This window comes from Panulirus ornatus, chromosome 45 (genome assembly GCF_036320965.1).
Source record: "Panulirus ornatus isolate Po-2019 chromosome 45, ASM3632096v1, whole genome shotgun sequence".
Lineage (NCBI taxonomy): Eukaryota > Metazoa > Arthropoda > Malacostraca > Decapoda > Palinuridae > Panulirus > Panulirus ornatus.
Window position 1 is genome coordinate 4,575,933 of NC_092268.1, and position 19,493 is coordinate 4,595,425.

Sequence of the window (19,493 nt, forward strand, 5' to 3'; positions counted from 1 at the left end):
CAAATCTCTCGATCAAAAGTCATTTCTGAGGAAAGCAAACAGCAAAATAACTGAAACATTTTATACTTTATTTACATGAATTGAGCTTCTGCAATTAGTACAAAATACACGTACATTATCACTTACACGTGAAAAATTAAACAAAGTTGGAGATTCAAAAAGTACAGATGGACATGGCCATTTCAGCCACTGACTAGCTATGTTATCTACTGTATAACTAAGGTTCTCAAAAAATATACTATATAAATTTCTGAGCCTATCTTACAATGCATAATATAGAATAAAATTCAGCACTTAAATTTGAACTTTAATGAATTCTTGCACTGCTTCATTTTCATGAAGCTCTTTTGTCAGTAAAAGTAAGATGACTATGATTCTAGTGTTAGCTGTTACGACTTTTATGTTTATGTCTATGTGACATCTTACTACACAATTTTTCAGCTTCTCATTTCCTGCTTGAATGCCTCTCTTTTATCGTACAACACATGTGTTACCAGACCAAACATAAAAGTGGTTATGTCACAAGTGAGAAGTGACTTCTGGAGAAGCCATATCAGTGTAAGTGGACGGATAAGAGTATAGTCTCTGCGGTTTCTCACCCCTCCATAGGAGTCCATCCTACCTTGCCCCTGCATGGGGTGCACCCTCAAAATGGCAAGAACCCATAAAAGGGGCCCTCTGGTTGTATCAAAATAATATTATTACCATTGTACTTTGTCACAGTCTCCCATGTTAGCGAGGTAGCGCAAGGAAACAGACGAAAGAATGGCCCAACCCACCCACATACACATGTATATACATACACGTCCACACACGCACATATACATACCTATACATCTCAACGTATACATATATATACACACACAGATATATACATATGTACACATGTACAAAATTCATACTGTCTGCCCTTATTCATTCCTGTCGCCACTCTGCCACACATGAAATGACAACCCCCTCCCCCTGCATGTGCGTGAGGTAGTGCTAGGGAAAGAAAACAAAGGCCACATTCGTTCGCACTCAATCTATAGCTGTCATGTATAATGTACCGAAACCACAGCTCCCTTTCCAAATCCAGGCCCCACAAAACTTTCCATGGTTTACCCCAGATGCTTCACAGGCCCTGGTTCAATCCATTGACAGCACGTCAACCCCGGTATACCACATCGTCCCAATTCACTCTATTCCTTGCACGCCTTTCACCCACTTGCATGTTCAGGCCCCGATCACTCAAAATCTTTTTCACTCCATCTTTCCACCTCCAATTTGGTCTCCCACTTCTCCTCGTTCCCTCCACCTCTGACACATGTATCCTCTTTATCAATCTTTCTTCACTCATTCTCTCTATGAGACCAAACCATTTCAAAACACCCTCCTCTGCTCTCTCAACCACACTCTTTTTATCACCACACATCTCTCTTACCCTTTCATTACTTACTCGATCAAACCAAGTACTTCTCCTTTCATATTCTTGTGCCTACATTAATATATACATTTCTTAACTAGTCTGCCTTTTCCCAAATTTTTGACAGCATCTGCAAGAAAATACTGAGTGTTGGAAGGAAAACCTCTGATGAGAGTAAATGTGAATAAGAGCAAGGTTATTAGGTACAGTAGGGTTGAGGGTCAAGTCAACTGGGAGGTAAGTTTGAATGGAGAAAAACTGGAGGAAGTGAAGTGTTTTAGATATCTGGGAGTGGATTTGGCAGTGGATGGAACCATGAAAGCGGAAGTGAATCATAGGGTGGGGGAGGGGGTAAAAATTCTGGGAGCGTTGAAGAATGTGTGGAAGTCAAGAACATTATCTCGGAAAGCAAAAATGGGTATGTTTGAAGGAATAGTGGTCCCAACAATGCTATATGGTTGCAAGGCGTGGGTTATAGATAGAGTTGTGTGGAGGAGGGTGGATGTGCTGGAAATGAGATGTTTGAGGACAATATGTGGTGTGAGGTGGTTTGATTGAGTAAGTAATAATAGGGTAAGAGAGATGTGTGGTAATAAAAAGAGCATGGTTGAGAGAGCAGAAGAGGGTGTTTTGAAATGGTTTGGGCACATGGAGAGAATGAGTGAGGAAAGATTGACCAAGAGGATATATGTGTCAGAGGTGGAGGGAACGAGGAGAAGTGGGAGACCAAATTGGAGGTGGAAAGACGGAGTGAAAAAGATTTTGTGTGATCGGGGCCTGAACATGCAGGAGGGTGAAAGGAGGGCAAGGAATAGAGTGAATTGGATTGATGTGGTATACCGGGGTTGACGTGCTGTCAGTGGATTGAATCAGGGCATGTGAAGCGTCTGGGGTAAACCATGGAAAGCTGTGTAGGTATGTATATTTGCGTGTGTGGAAGTATGTATATACATGTGTATGGGGGTGGGTTTTGCCATTTCTTTCGTCTGTCTCCTTGCACTAACTCGCAAACGCGGGAGACAGCGGCAAAAAAAAAAAAAAAAAAAAAAAAAAATCATTATCATTAACAATAATAATTATAAAAATCAAAGTAATAATAATAATAAACAAAATAAGACTGAGGTTACAAAGGCTGTTTACTTGATTTTCTGAGGCTTTGCTTGATGAACTTTGAAGAATGCACCTGGAAATAAAACATAATCAATTCTTTCTTTCCTTCAGGTCATACAAGTTATATGGATCACAAGTCACAAATTGGAAACACAGAGACCATAATAAGGATGATACTGCTGAGACTTTTAAACAATTTTGTCAGACTAAATATAACTCCACAAATCATTTCATCAAAATAGCAGAGCTACTTTAAAAATAACTCACTTCGGCGTGGATATCTATGCACCCCAGGACGATAGAGGACAGAGACTTTAACTCCAGCCAGCCTGAGATCCTCAATCATGATGTCAACATTTGGAGCGAGATATAATTCATCAATCACCAAACTTTCTAACACTTGCAAACAGTTGGGTCTTGGCTTATTCTGGGGACAGAAGTTTTTCTACTTTCATAATCTGCCTGCCCCACTGACATTCATTTCCTAATATATAACCTAAAATGATTTGGCACTTCCAATATCATCCTTATCAATCAATACCTCAGCCAGTTACTTCACGTTTGTGTTTGTAACTGTCTATTCATAGTGTGTGGGGAGGGAGTTTTACACTCACGAGGCCCCATCTCTTGAACTTCTCTACTATCACTTCTATTCTCAACAACTTTTTAAACTTATGCATGCTGTGTGCATTCTTTGTTTCATCATACAGTCTATTCCATTCATCCATCACTTTTACTTTATACTGGAAAATTACTTCTTCACACATTTTCAAAGAAATTTCTTGCTTAATTTAATGATATGCTCTATCCCTATATCTATCTGTCTCATCAATCTGGTTCAAAAACTTAAAAGACTGTGATCAGGTTATCTAAGGCTCCTAACCTTTTCCTGTCACTCAGCTACCTTAATCCTGGTGTTAACTTTGTTGCCTTCTTCTGGGTCTTACCTATTACTTCTTTATGTTTATCTAAGTGCAATTACCAGACTTGTGAAGTGTTTGTGAAATCAATAATTTGTAATAACTTATTTGTACTGTAAAGGAAAGATGTTTTATCCTCATAGGCCCCTATCTCTTGAACATCCTCAATCAGAAACTTCTTAAATTTTGGAGTGCTGTCTGCATTAACCATATCTTGTCATTTCATTCTATTCATCCACAACTCTTACACTGTAAAAATATCTCATCTTTTTCTTAAAAACTTCTTGCTTAATTTTGTTATATCTTTTGGTTGCTCCATTCCTACATCTCTTATAGAACAGTTTACTGTCAATCCTTATATTATGTTCCATTATCTTTGTTGTAAAATACATTAAAAAAAAATATAACGAGTGGTGCTCAAATATAAAATTCAAATAAATGTCAAAAATCAGAAAGTACTGTTCTTAAAAACGTAGCTGAAGCATAAAGCCATACAACAGGATATATTACCTGAAGATCTGACAACATATGACGTACTCCACTGTAGTGTTTATATGCATCTAGAGTCAGCTCCCGGGGTAAATCCTCAGGGATTGAAATCACAGATAAATGCTTTAGTTCATGCAGCACAGCTAAAGATCCTCCAAGGCAGCCATAAACCTACAGGAAATTAATAAATTTCATAATATATGCATTTGTAAGGACATTCATTCAATGAAATATTGATAATGTTCCAAAACTACTACTTTTATCCTTCTGTCACTTAATAATCCACTTCTATAACTACAGGTAGGCCTCATATACCATCATCCAGTTTAACAATGTTATGCTTCAGCACTCATTATGAATCAGGGAACAGAAATTGTCTCCACATTGCAGTGTTCAATTCTTAAGTTACTAGAAGCCGCTCTGAAGCTGCAAGGTCAATGTGGCATTGGGTGCTAAGTGAACTGCTCTGCACTGTGCATTGCGCTACCCTAAAGTTTTCTTGCAATGTCACTGTGATTTTGTGGTTTATATTCTCTACAACATTTATATTTAACTCAAGGCTGTACATCCCCAAAACATAAGAAAAAACACCCAACATGTGGTATGAGTGAAACTTATTGAAATTACTGACACATCCCTAAATGTAAATGCTTCTTACCCCATGGAAAAGACTGAATTACCTTCCAGGGACAATATGCCTACAGGTAAAATAATACTGTTCTACACCAAATTAAATCCTTTCAATTAAGATATCTTTAAGCTGTTAAACATTTAATTTTGTTTAAATATCATCTTATCAATCTAGCCAACAAAAATTTAAACATAATAAACAGTGCATATGATTCCCTTCCATGACTTTCACATCTATATTTCATGTAATACTACTACCATCTCATTTCATTCTTTTACCTCATAAAAAATATTTACTTACCAATACTGGAGGGGTAACAAAAATAGTCATGTAAAAGCTTATTTCTTTTACTGATGAAAAAGTTGCTAGAAAGCTCATTATATCTCCTGCGTCACACTCATGATTAAGTGATGATAGTTCAGGAGTGTATGGGTCATCAGAAAGAAACTGAATGACCAAAGTCGTGACTGCTGGGACCATGGACAGCTGCAAGGAAAGAGTACCACAACAGTGTTCACGAAGTGAGTGCCAATGCACCTACGAGTATCAACAATGAGACTTAGCTATTTAGATGAGCATGTAGCAATCACCATATATACTAAGTTTAACCCTGAAACTGCTATAATTGTCAACTGACAATGTTTAAGGGTTAAAGTATACAATGGCAACTTAGTATATATGTAGCAGATTCAGCATGAAACACAGCATGAAACAACCTGCTAGAGACTCATGACTTACCAAACTGGATATTGACCTATATGTCTAAACATTAGGATAAATATGAAAATATGAATCCAGGAAATGCAGTCTTGGTGATGGGACATTAATCTCAGGCTGCAGACCAGTGTAAGCAACTACTGGATTTGTACAAGCCTGAGATGAAGGACTGAACTTTGGTAAATAATTTTTCTATATGGCTACAACGTTACTAATTCTTGTCCACAAAAAATGAAAGGTAAAAGTGAGAACTCATTCACAAACAGTTATCCTAGTGACCATATATATCAAATTAATAAGTTAAATATGCTAAATCAGAATCATGTCAAAGACAAGAACCCAGATAATATAAAAAAGACATGGTACCCCACGTCTCCAAGTCATCACATCAAGGAAATATTATGGCATATTGCTACTAACCCTTGCACTCTCTTCAACTGGAATATTGAAGTTTTGAAAAGTTTGTAGAGTAAGGCGTAAGGTCAAGTGCTCTAAATTACACATTTCTGCTAACAAAACAGTGAGCTCCAGGTTTGTTAATAATGAAACATCCAGGTTTAACTTGGTCACTTGTTTCATTGGGATGACCTGAAAGAAGAGATACAATAAGGTTACATGAATAGAGGCCAGAAACATATGTTGCCAATTTCAAGACAAAATTTTTCACGATATCAAAGGCCTGAAAATAAACTATCAGAGGGCAATCAATGTTGTTTCCTTATATCCAAAATTCAAGAAGTAATGAATTCCAATGCTTAAAGCCAAATTTCCTTTCTGAAACAATTTTACACAATTTACCAACTTGCACCAACTGTAAATAAATTCTTACGTCATGAACTGCATCATAAAAGTTGAGTGATCAAGCATGAGAAGTGGCCACTACTTCACAAGTGTACAGTGAGCAAATTATGACTAAATCTTTTTTTTAAATATGAGCAACTGTATATTGGCACTTGACAATCTATGGTCATCATAGCAACTCCACTGATACACTTTTAAAAGTATCTTTTATACCTACACAAATTAAGTCCTATTTGGAAGCAGCAAACCCATAAAAGTCGTGCCCTATAGAGAATGTGTTAAGATGATCATCATTACTGCACACTCTACTGTGCTTTGTATACATACTACTATTTCTCCTTGTTTCACATTTATTCAATCAATACAAAAGTCTCGTAGCATGCCAATTCTACTTCTCCCTGAAGTGTCTTCTTAAGCAAGTTTTCTGTTAGACCTGACAAGAATTACAATAGCCTATCAGATCACTCTTAACAAATTCTGCCAAGTGTCAAATGTGCTAGGTATTTCTATATTTCATAATGCATACAAAGTCCACCACACACGAAAAGCCTCTAATGTAAAAAATAAAAAAAAACTATTCCAACATACTCATAGGAAATATCTGCAGCCCATTAGAATTCCTTCACCACTTTATCTATTTCAGGGTACAGCCTCATCTTGTACGTACCTCCAATAATACTGTACTAACATGTTCTACACCTTCTCCAGTGAATATCAAAATCAAGCAATACAAAAATGAAGTACTTACAGCACACATCAGAGATAAATCTGGATGAATGTTCTCAGTGTCATTCAGTGTAAGACCTGATAGCTTGGGGCAAGCTTTCACAACTCTCTTGAGCTCTTTAATGTTAAGCCCTTCCCCACACTTCAATGTCAAGCAAGTGACACTGACGCTTTGTACACTGACCACTGAGTTCTGCAACAGAATGGATTTTCACAGTGAAGGTGCAATTTTATCATAAAATGATCGATTTAGTCACTCACAAAAGACACACGTACAGTTGCAACTGAAATCCCTTCAGTTTCTTGGGACTTCCGGCTGCCTCTTAGAATGAAAAGCTTGCCTCATTATTGAGACATAGATTTTTTGCAAGGAAAATGAACTCTACATTACAACAGAGAAGTTACAAAGGATATACACCATGTAGTTGTGTCCACTTAAAGCAGCTGGACCCTGATACACCTTTCTGTGTGGGACCTAAAGTATACAGATTTATAAAATTACTTGAAGCATACATGCTAAGCTTCACTTTCCCTCTATCCCCTCAACCTAACTCAGAGGTGGACATCTATTGTCTATTTTCTCTATCCTATCAATTATCTCCTTCTACCACAACAAATACTTCAACGTTTACCATCTTCTCATTACCCTTTGCTTAGCTTCTGCATCCAACAAGTAAAGCACTGCGTTATATGTATTCCATGATCCCAAGGTTTCCACTGTCTTCATCTTGGGTTGAATGGCTAAAGCAGCAGCACCTAGAGCAATACGCATTGCACTGCTATGAGCTTTGGTCTCCAGCATGTTGTTCTTCAGTACTTCCAGGTGTGGTAAAGCTAGCTGCCAATTGACAGGGTCCTGTAATGCACACATACACTGAATTAAATCTTTTATCAACATTTGTAAAATCAGTAAAGCTGGGTGAGGAATGAGATGATTTTTGGTTCTGGCCAATATTTACCAAAATTCACAATCTAAAAGTATAATTTTCTCATACATGTTTGCTGTCCCTGCTTTAGCAAAGTAACACTAGATACTAAGCATTCAAGGAAAAATCCTTGCTAAGCTCCTTCTCTTCCTACTCTTTAGAAAGTGATGATATAGGGAGGGAAGATTTCTACCTCTGCTCCAGCCCCTCTTAACCTTCTGTAACATGAAAATAAATGGAAAGTATTCTCTCTCCCATGTTATGCTATATGTAGAATGATTTAATAAATTGTGCTTAATTGTAACCATCACTTATCATTCAAGTTCTAATCATTCTATCTTACAAATTTTTGAGATAACAAAATATTCAAGTAAAGCAGAAGAAAGTGGACATACTTTGTGATCTAATTAAGACTTGATGGTTACTAGATAACTGAAGTAATATAAACTTATTAGTCTTTAAGGGTAAGCGTTATCCTTTAAGAAGGATAACAGGGATTGCCCTAAAATTCAGTTAAAACACACTTGCTATAAGTAAGCATCCTATCACTTGCAATTTCCTTACAGGAGTCTGCATCATCACTAAGAATACTCTCTTACAAATAAAGTAAAAAAAATCATGGCTGTCCTTGGTAATCCCACACAATGTAAAACCAAACTTTCCCCAAATTCTAGGATCTGCAAATAAACATCTAAAAAACAGAAAATATGTTCACACATCAACAGTCACTTTATACATCAGGACTGTTAACTTTCCCTGGATTCCCACTAGAAATCATGTGCATGATCTTCCAAAATGGTTATCGGTTCATCTCACAGAAAAGCCCCAAACATTTCATGAAAACCTTTTGCACATTGCATTGCCCAACACAAAAAAAATGCTTGCTATTTCCTTATACCATCAAAGAAAATCGTGCAAAAGAATAAGTGATGTTCACATGAAAGCATATCACAAAAACTGAGACATTGGAGACAGAAAAATGTACAGAAATGAAGAAACACTAAAATCTGAAGGACAGTGGAGTATGAAAACATGCTAGAACATCAAATAGTTTGCATATGGGAGAGAAAAGACCTGTCACTTGTAGTAAAACCATCTTTAGAAGTAAAATGGTTAAAAGCTTTCATTCTTGAGAGCAAAAACTATACATCTCACCTTAGATTCCTTAATGGCCATTTCCAACACTTTGTCACTCTTCTTGCCTACATTCCAGAATGCACTACATATCACCTTATCAGAGACTCCACCAGCCAGCTCAATCACACGCAAATTCCTGAAAAAATAAAGTTTTCACTCCAAAGCTTTCAAAAAAAAAATTACTTTTGCTTGCTGACTTACAATCGATTGATGGATGGGGTATCCAGTCAAGTTAACTAGGCACACCTTTCTTGAACAACTTACTTGGCTGGAATTATGAAGTTTTATTCCCATTAACATCAGATCAGGCAACTCAAACTAGCATGCTATAAGCTAATACTCAGAACATAAATTACAATCTTTAAGTGTATCAGGGTTCATTTATCTAACTTTATCTTCTGTATAACTGTCTTAGGACCTCTTTCTAAGAAAGTGTCCTGGTGTTACCCAGTACCTCCTTCCAGGAGCTCCTGTAGCTTCAAGGCTACGCTACTTCCAGTAGCTGGGAAAGGATGGACTCCTTATCACGAAATTATTTTCACTAATGCTGTAACTTTGTGCAAGGTGAAGTCCAGCAACACCTGCCTATGTGGGTAATGAAAGGGTATCAATGAAAAATGAGAGAATACTTAAGTGGTTGATGTTTTCAAGAAGGTGAATTCTAGTTACGTGTAGTGTATTGAAACAAAGGTGGAGGTGATTAACTCTTTGTTTGGAGTAAAGAATTTTATGAGATTAGGTTTACTGGAAAGTGTTGATGGTTACTCAAGTAAATGTGTGGGGTTCAAAAGAGTCAAGTGAACTGAAAAAATGGGTGACAGTAACAATGTGTTAATATGGAGAAGTAAGATGCTATAGTTTAGTCTCCTCCTTTTTGAGATCATATAGGACTATTGAAGAACCTCCAAAGAAAAGCATAAAGATGGTATTAAGAGAAAACAGTATGGGCTACAAGAAGTAGAAGGGAGCCCTCATCATGAAGATATCAGAAAAGCAGTAGAGTGATAAGCCATAAATTCCTTGGAGATGATAAGCAGAGGAACACAAAATGGATCATTAAAGCTTATGACACCATAACAAGAGGAAATACCAAGAATAGAGGAGAAATAACAGGAACAGAGGGTTAGAAGGGATATCAAGAGGTATCTCCCCTGCAACGAAGTAGTGAACATGTGGAACACATTATGAAAAGGAGAAGAAGCAAATAGCACAAGAAATTTCAAAAGGAATACAAGTTTTTTAAGATATGGGGTCCCAAAAAATAAAAAAGTCCATTTATCATAAATACATAGTGGAAAATGCAAACCAACAAACTAAATGGATGTTCAATGGAACTCTTGCATTGCCTGCAGTGCAGCATAGTTATGGGGAGCAAAATACGAATGGGTGGAAATACTGTTCAATGACAACAAAAACTCCTGAGCTGGGTTCCATGGGTAAAGGTGGAATTTTTTCAAGTTCTGGCTAAACTATTTTTTAAAGGGCTCGCTCAGGCAATATCTAAAATAGTTATGAGTTTTAAGCTATTCAATTCTTTGGATGCAAGGAAAACTTACTAAATGACAAGAGCATCTGATAAAGACTTTTCAAGTCACAAACAAAGTAAGTTGAAATGACCACTGACAACGGACATGTGAAGAATGGGTGGAAGAACTACAATAACGGACAAAGCAATCTGTAATTGTGTACCTTGCGACGTAAGTGACATATGAAAACATATAATGCATACATACTCTCTCACACACACACACACACATGGACAAAACCAAAAAAAAAATCATATCAAAACAGTTGGGCAATGAGTCACTCCATGCAACTTACAGTAATTTATAAATGCCAATTGGCCATTATCTATGGCAGACTGTCAAATATAATGGTACTTTAATCATGGTGCCATTAATCATTCTTTAGAGGTTATAGATGGCAGAAGGGGCACATTAGAATAATACAAATAACATATATCAGGTTCCACATCAACATAACTCCGGTAACACAAACACTTCTTATACAATTATGGGTATAGAACAACCCTGACAAAGAGCTTTGAAACACTCTTACCTTGATTTGCTGTGAGGCTTAAAAGATATTGAGAAAGAGTTTGAAATCACACATATACCAAAAAAGAATAGTAGTTAGCAGTGAACTTTTTAAAAAGTGGTGAATTCAATAAATGTATGATCATGGATCAGGCAAAAATGAAACTAAAATCTCTGATTTACCAGGAGATATAACATAAACTTACCTAAATTTGACACAGTTCTGAAAAGATGAAATATCGCTACGTGGCAAATGGAGAATCTCCAAGTTGGAGGAGTGCTGACTAAGGTATCCATACAATGGATCAATCTGGCTGAGTTGTTTGAGACCCAGAGCTGGTTTAGCAGACCCATAAAAATAATTCAACTCCTCAATTATGATTTCATCATGGAACGGTAGACATTCATCTGGATTCCATAACTTTTCCTATTCCCAATATTATGGCAACTATGAGAAGATACGTGTTGTAGCAAATCAGGCCCTCGTTTATTCCATTCTTAGTGAAGGTCCACTGAAATGAGCAGAATAAAAATTCTAAGACTACTCTAAATCCCTCCATGATTGCATAAAAAACAAAGAAATAAAATAAGATGCAGATGTAATAGTTCAGACTCCCCTATCAATCAGCTGAAACTACTGGAAGAAAATCTCTATCACAAATTCCTCGGGATCATGCAGTGTCCAGATTTAAAATTCATCAGGTTATAGATATTATAAGTACTCTTGTTTGTTAAACTTGTAAATACAGATAAAATATCAAAATCCATAGGACCACGGGAGTTAGGATTTATAAGAATTTTAGAATACTGACCAAGGAATCTTATCTGACCATACTGTAACCTTGACAAAGAATTCTGTATACCTTAAGAAAGTCCAAAATGCTATATGTTTGTTATACAATAAAATATACCATATAAAACATTACAAAAAACAATACTTGAAAATGCTTATTGGAAATTCATGCTCCAAAATGATGGTTATCTTGACAGCACTAAACCCTGGACTTAGTATTTTTACAGATTTTAGAAATGTGTTTTTTCAATATTCTACCTGCACATACTGTACCAAAGAGAAAAACCATAAAGTTATTGTATGAATCAAATACTTTTCTTTGTCTTTGCTCCTAACAAGTATAATGCAGACTACAATTGAGTATGGTGATTACATGGAAGATGAAGCACTGGGGGTTAAGTGCTTGTTGCTCACCATTATATTGGCAGAATGAGATCAAAAGCTACAGAAATAGCCGAGAAAAGTACGGTGTTCTTGAATTCAAACCATTTTGGAGGACACTTTAAATATGAAGATATTCAGATTTTGGATGTGTGGACCAGATGTTTCCTTTGATGAATTTGTGTACGAAATATGTAAAGAAAGTAAATTATTTGTGGCACCTTAAAATATCCTGACTTACTATATCATCAAAAGATACTATAATACACAGGGTCCTTATCATCAACATGTTGGCATCGGATCATCAAAATGAACACAAAATATGTAAAAATATTGTAAATATTGTATGTAGCATTTATGGATCTGGAGAAGGCATATGATAGAGTTAATAGAGATGCTCTGTGGAAGGTATTAAGAATATATGGTGTGGGAGGCAAGTTGTTAGAAGCAGTGAAAAGTTTTTATCGAGGATGTAAGGCATGTGTACGTGTAGGAAGAGAGGAAAGTGATTGGTTCTCAGTGAATGTAGGTTTGCGGCAGGGGTGTGTGATGTCTCCATGGTTGTTTAATTTGTTTATGGATGGGGTTGTTAGGGAGGTAAATGCAAGAGTCTTGGAAAGAGGGGCAAGTATGAAGTCTGTTGGGGATGAGAGAGCTTGGGAAGTGAGTCAGTTGTTGTTCGCTGATGATACAGCGCTGGTGGCGGATTCATGTGAGAAACTGCAGAAGCTGGTGACGGAGTTTGGTAAAGTGTGTGAAAGAAGAAAGTTAAGAGTAAATGTGAATAAGAGCAAGGTTATTAGGTAGAGTAGGGTTGAGGGTCAAGTCAATTGGGAGGTGAGTTTGAATGGTGAAAAACTGGAGGAAGTGAAGTGTTTTAGATATCTGGGAGTGGATCTGTCAGCGGATGGAACCATGGAAGCGGAAGTGGATCATAGGGTGGGGGAGGGGGCGAAAATTTTGGGAGCCTTGAAAAATGTGTGGAAGTCGAGAACATTATCCCGGAAAGCAAAAATGGGTATGTTTGAAGGAATAGTAGTTCCAACAATGTTGTATGGTTGCGAGGCGTGGGCTATGGATAGAGTTGTGCGCAGGAGGATGGATGTGCTGGAAATGAGATGTTTGAGGACAATGTGTGGTGTGAGGTGGTTTGATCGAGTAAGTAACGTAAGGGTAAGAGAGATGTGTGGAAATAAAAAGAGCGTGGTTGAGAGAGCAGAAGAGGGTGTTTTAAAATGGTTTGGGCACATGGAGAGAATGAGTGAGGAAAGATTGACCAAGAGGATATATGTGTCGGAGGTGGAGGGAACGAGGAGAAGAGGGAGACCAAATTGGAGGTGGAAAGATGGAGTGAAAAAGATTTTGTGTGATCGGGGCCTGAACATGCAGGAGGGTGAAAGGAGGGCAAGGAATAGAGTGAAATGGAGCGATGTGGTATACAGGGGTTGACGTGCTGTCAGTGGATTGAATCAAGGCATGTGAAGCGTCCGGGGTAAACCATGGAAAGCTGTGTAGGTATGTATATTTGTGTGTGTGGACGTGTGTATGTACATGTGTATGGGGGGGGTTGGGCCATTTCTTTCGTCTGTTTCCTTGCGCTACCTCGCAAACGCGGGAGACAGCGACAAAGTATAAAAAAAAAAAAAAAAAAAAAAAAAAAAAATTGTAAAAAGAAACTCCTTCATCAAATAATTAATATAATGGTCCTAACGTAATCTCTCCTTTATGTAAGTACTCATCCCAATCACATACTGTCTACCTAATTATCAGAAATAATAATTTACTTGTAACTTAATTCAGAGGAAAATGATGCAGTCACATGTAAATTGAAATAACATGAGAGAAATAACTAACTCTGAAATCAAGTGCCTCATTGCATGCAACAATAAAATCACTTTGAGTAATAACATGTAGAGGAACCAGTTAGAAAAACATGGGAAAAAATAAGATAAGAAGAAAAGAAAAGACAAAGTCACAAAGTGTTACATAGAAACAAAGTATGTCACATCCGTTAAAAAGTTCTTGGCGTACCTCATTGTGATAAAGACGTGCTTGATCTCTGATGGTTGAAAAAAACCACTCCTTCTCAATCTTAAGCCTGGCTAGGTTCTGTTCAATAACATCAATAAGGTGAGGTAGATGATCCTGTGGGGAAGGTATCCTGAATCATAAAGAAGTAATCTTTATGGAGCTTTATTATTAACATCTTTACAGCATGAAGAATAAAATATAAAGTTAAGTAGTTAAGGCAATTAGACAAAAAAACCTGGATTACGACTTATTCACAGTAAAATGACACTCTCACTCTGTGTTTTATGTAATTACATGTAAATCTTACTACTGTAGTGGACTGAGAAGGGGGTAATTTTACACAAGTGGAATTCTGTCTCTTTTCCAAAGCTACAAATTCTGTCAATTCAAACAACTTCTCAATGTTAATCTTATATCAATCATTACTGTCTCTTTTGCCTGCATTCACGATGGATTTCTGTACATGCCGTCTAAAACGAAATCCTTATGCACATGCCATATAATATTGTCTTTATTTTTATGTAATATTAACTTTATTCTTATCATTTTATGCCTGCACAACAACACCCAATACAACACACATCTTGACTCTCCCTATTTCAATCCACACTTTATTATTCATATGTACAACTGTGAAACTTTAATGAATTAAATAATTCATTTCCTCTCACACTTACATTTCTGCCTAATCAGATTCAGGAAAAGCTAAATGATTTTTTTGACGAAGTACTTACTCGCATGGAAGTTGAACTTTTGACAAACCGCTTCACCGTCATGGTGGTGTAGAGGGCGAGCAACTCCAAACTATCAAACACAATACGGTCTTCTTCACATCTGTGAATATGACACAAGAATGTCATCGAAATAATCTCAGTGGTTATAATCACAAACTATTAAAAATATGGACTTACATCCAAGCTACTGGCACCACATTTGGCGACCCATTGTCAAAATGGTTGGCCATCGCGTGTCCTATGTACTTGCACAAAAATTGAATGTTCATTAGGACATTGTTAATCAGGAGTTCAATTACAAGTGGAAATACTGAAATTTCGACGTAAAAGATGAACAATGAAGCAATTAAACTCCATCTTAAATTCTAACGGCTGATTATGTCAGTTTTATTGGGTTAGAAAAAAATCATGAAGTGCAACAATAACTGTATACAAATTTAGAATCCTCTTCTAGGCCTCACAGATCTTCAAATGCTGCACTACATCCAGTAGCAGGGAAATGCTGGACTACCAATCAACCTTACTTGACCCCCAAAGCAGGTAACCCCCTTCCCGTTACCCGTATATGAACCCGTATGACCAAATTTGGTGGATAAAACCCAGACACAAAAAAAATATCGGCATAATATCATGTGACTCACATGTACTGACATATCTATCGGCAAGATAACCATCTAATAACCCTATTTAACCTCGAAAATCCGACATGACCTTACTTGGTCTTGGTCAAGCAGGTGGCGCAAGCGCAGTCCTCCTTGCCTTCCTTGTGATCCATGATGCTCACCCTCGCCCACCCTTCCTCTTACTGCCTAGGGTAAGTATAATTTCCATAAATAATTTATCCTCTCGGTTATTGCCTTGAGGAGGTGGAGAGGCGAGATGCTGCCAGCAGTGTAACCAGACTCACATCGTGGGAGCGCCATCTTGGCGTGAAATCTGCGCCAGTCCCATTTTCTTTTCATCTAAAATCTAAATCTATCTATCTATCTATCTATCTATCTATCTATATATATATATATATATATATATATATATATATATATATATATATATATATATATATATATATATAATAACGTCGTTGGGATTATCTATTCTAAAGTAATTACTACCTACAACACACTTTCCTGTTTGATGACTTAGTAATCTAAACAGCCGATGGAATGATTACAGGTGTTGTGATAGCCATATTATTATGTTCCCAGTTAACATCATCAACTATGTTCCCAGGTAGTAACTTGTTTATATGTAACTTAATGTTACTATCATCACCTATAAAACTACTAATCATGGGTCATTATGTAATTCTTCCTACATATCAAAATGATATAAGGAAATATGTGTAAAAACTATCGTATTTTAGATGTATCTAAAATAATTATGTAATCAAATCTTTGAATTGCTAAGTGCACCTTATGGAGTTATATGGAAGTATATCACCCAAAGCAACAATTACTACAGTTATTACAATTAATAATGTTTTCCAAAACTAGTGAAGCAGTCAGTCAATTTCTGACATTAAACTTGCATTTTCTATTGCAATTTTATAATTGCGCAAAGTCTCTAAATAGGTAATGATACTTCAACACTAAAGAAGAGAGAGAATTTTTTCTATGTACTTATTACTTTACTAAAGAATATATCACAATACAAATCATCTTTCTATCTTAAGCAACGAATTTGACTTAATGGGGTCAAGGTAATTTGACTTAATGGGGTCGAAGTAGTTTTACTATGGTCAGACTTGGCCAGCACATGAAGACCAGGATGTTAGCACAGCGATTACATACGTCATCCCTAACCTTTGACCTCAGAATCGATATCCATTAAGTGAATATATCCAAGATAAGATTAGACTGGAAGAAAAAAAAAATAGCCAAAGTTCTCTAATATCCGTACATAGCACTTAATATTATCAATAAGTTGATATTACTAGCTTGGTTTAGGCTTATACATATAAAGAAAAAGTACGTTAACTTTTTTAATCCAGAAATTGATGGATAATAAGTATAATAAGTAAGTTTGTCTCATATATAATTTATTGGCTATGAAATACTCGCCAATTTTGCGCCATGTGCGCGTCTGGCAACACTGTCTTGTTTGTTTTGATTTGAGAAGCTTTCACAAATCTTGAAAATAAGGAAATAAACAATGATATTTGGTTTAATTATGCAATGTTTCATTATATAAAATATACTGAAAATATATATTGAAGAGAAATGACTTAGTAAGTAAACATTTAACTCGTCTGGAAAAATTTCGATACTAACATGGCTTTTGGCGGGATTTTTAGAAAAAATCATTTGGATCAATTTCTCTCTCTCTCTCTCTCTCTCTCTCTCTCTCTCTCTCTCTCTCTCTCTCTCTCTCTCTCTGACGATAAACCCAAAGGTTTTACCTTTAGTAATATTGTGTATAAAACCTAAAATTTCACCTTTAAGACATTAAGTAAAAACCCTAAAACCTCTAAACCATATATTCCATATAATCATGCCTACTTAAATTCATCCTCATGCCTCCCACCTCTACCTCATGCCTCTCTTCTCTCCCTCATGCCTCTCACCCCTCCCTCATGCCTCTCAACTCTCCCTCATGCCTCTCATCTCTCTCTCATGCCTCTCACCTCTCCCTCATGCCTCTCACCTCTCCCTCATACCTCTCACCTCTCCCTCATGCCTCTCACCTCTCCCTCATGCCTCTCACCTCTCCCTCATGCCTCTCACCTCCCCCTCATGCCTCTCACCTCTCCCTCATGCCTCTTAACTCACCCTCATACCTCTCACCTCTCCCTCATGCCTCTCACCTCTCCCTCATGCCTCTCTTCTCTCCCTCATGCCTCACCTCTCCCTCATGCCTCTCAACTCTCCCTCATGCCTCTCTTCTCTCCCTCATGCCTCTCACCTCCCCCTCATGCCTCTCACCTCTCCCTCATGCCTCTCAACTCTCCCTCATGCCTCTCTTCTCTCCCTCATGCCTCTCACCTCCCCCTCATGCCTCTCACCTCTCCCTCATGCCTCTCAACTCTCCCTCATGCCTCTCACCTCTCCCTCATGCCTCTCAACTCTCCCTCATACCTTTCATCTCTCCCTCATGCCTCTCATCTCTCCCTCATGCCTCTCACCTCCCCCTCATGCCTCTCACCTCTCCCTCATGCCTCTCACCTCTCCCTCATACCTCTCACCTCTCCCTCATGCCTCTCACCTCTCCCTCATGCCTCTCCTCACCTCACCCTCATGCCTCTCAACTCTCCCTCATGCCTCTCACCTCTCCCTCATGCCTCTCACCTCTCCCTCATGCCTCTCACCTCTCCCTCATACCTCTCACCTCTCCCTCATGCCTCTCACCTCTCCCTCATGCCTCTCACCTCCCTCATGCCTCACTCCCTCATGCCTCTCACCTCTCCCTCATGCCTCTCACCTCTCCCTCATGCCTCTCACCTCTCACCTCACCCTCATGCCTCTCACCTCTCCCTCATGCCTCTCACCTCTCCCTCATGCCTCTCACCTCTCCCTCATGCCTCTCACCTCTCCCCAAGAGATCATTTCCCTGACCTTGACTGTGATGGTGGGGTGGGGGGGGGGATGTCTCGCGCCATCACCCCAATCTCACATATTATCGTCGACTTCATCATATTTTATCGTCTGTTTTCAGTTCGCCCCTAAAGACCAGGGACATCCACTGATTATAAACAACCCCAGTGGCGCTTAGGTGGGTAGCTGAGCATCGTCTAACAATTGCAAAAATGGAAAAAAAATGCAAAAAGGAAAATTCCTGGGTCGAAATCCCTCCTCCCCCTTTTCCTAAAAAAAACAAAAGCGCATCAGTATGTAAACAATGACGAAAACGTGGGTTAAATCAAGTTCGCTTGAGTTATTAAACCTTTATTTAATTATTATCATTATTATTATTATTATTATTATATTATTATTATAATTATTATTATTATTATTATTATTATTAACGCCCTTCGTAGTGGAACTTAATAGTAGCTGAGCATCGTCCAACAACTGCAAAAATGCAAAAAGGAAAATCCTGGGTCGAAACCTCGCCCTCCCCCCAAAAAAACAAAAGCGAATCAGTATGTAAACAAAGACGAAAAAGTGGGTTAAATCGAGTTCGTTTGAGTTATTTAATAAACCTCTTTTTGTTATCATTATTATGAGTTATTACACCTTTTTTATATTGTTATTACTATTATTAACGCCCTTCGCAGTGGAACTTAATATTCCGTGGTGTATAAGATGTTAATATAGATGAATATTAATGATGTTTTGAGATATAAGGGCGAGGTGTGGCGGGTGGCCATGATGGTATGTTATGATGTTTGACTGATGCAAGGTGGGGGAGGATGGGGGGGTCTGGTCCAGGGGTTATTAATGGTGTTGTGGAGGGGGGGTTGTTAATGGTGTTGTGGGGGGGTGGGGGTTGTTAATGGTGTTGTGGAGGGTTGTGTGTCCCGGGATATTACATCCAGGGGTGTCATTAATAGTATCCTGGGACATTACGCTCCTGAGGGAAAGTGGGCAATGAGGAGAGTTAGAACCAGCGCAAGATAGATAGATAGATAGACAGACACAGATGGATAGATAGATAGAAGATAGATGGATAGATAGGTATATAGAAGACAGATAGATAGATAGAGATATATAGTAGATA

General features: G+C 37.8%; 1 protein-coding gene across 1 annotated transcript; it reads right to left on the reverse strand.

The window, feature by feature from the left end:
* Positions 1-49: 49 nt before the first annotated feature.
* On the reverse strand, positions 50-15,751 carry LOC139762844 (uncharacterized). Its single transcript, XM_071688026.1, is given in 13 exon segments — positions 50-2,588; positions 2,783-2,942; positions 3,946-4,095; positions 4,856-5,041; positions 5,693-5,860; positions 6,822-6,992; positions 7,446-7,655; positions 8,881-8,998; positions 11,105-11,325; positions 11,327-11,410; positions 14,104-14,217; positions 14,838-14,937; positions 15,554-15,751. Coding segments are annotated over 13 exon segments (1,788 nt in total). The 5' UTR covers positions 15,613-15,751; the 3' UTR covers positions 50-2,541.
* Between the last annotated feature and the right edge of the window lie 3,742 nt (positions 15,752-19,493).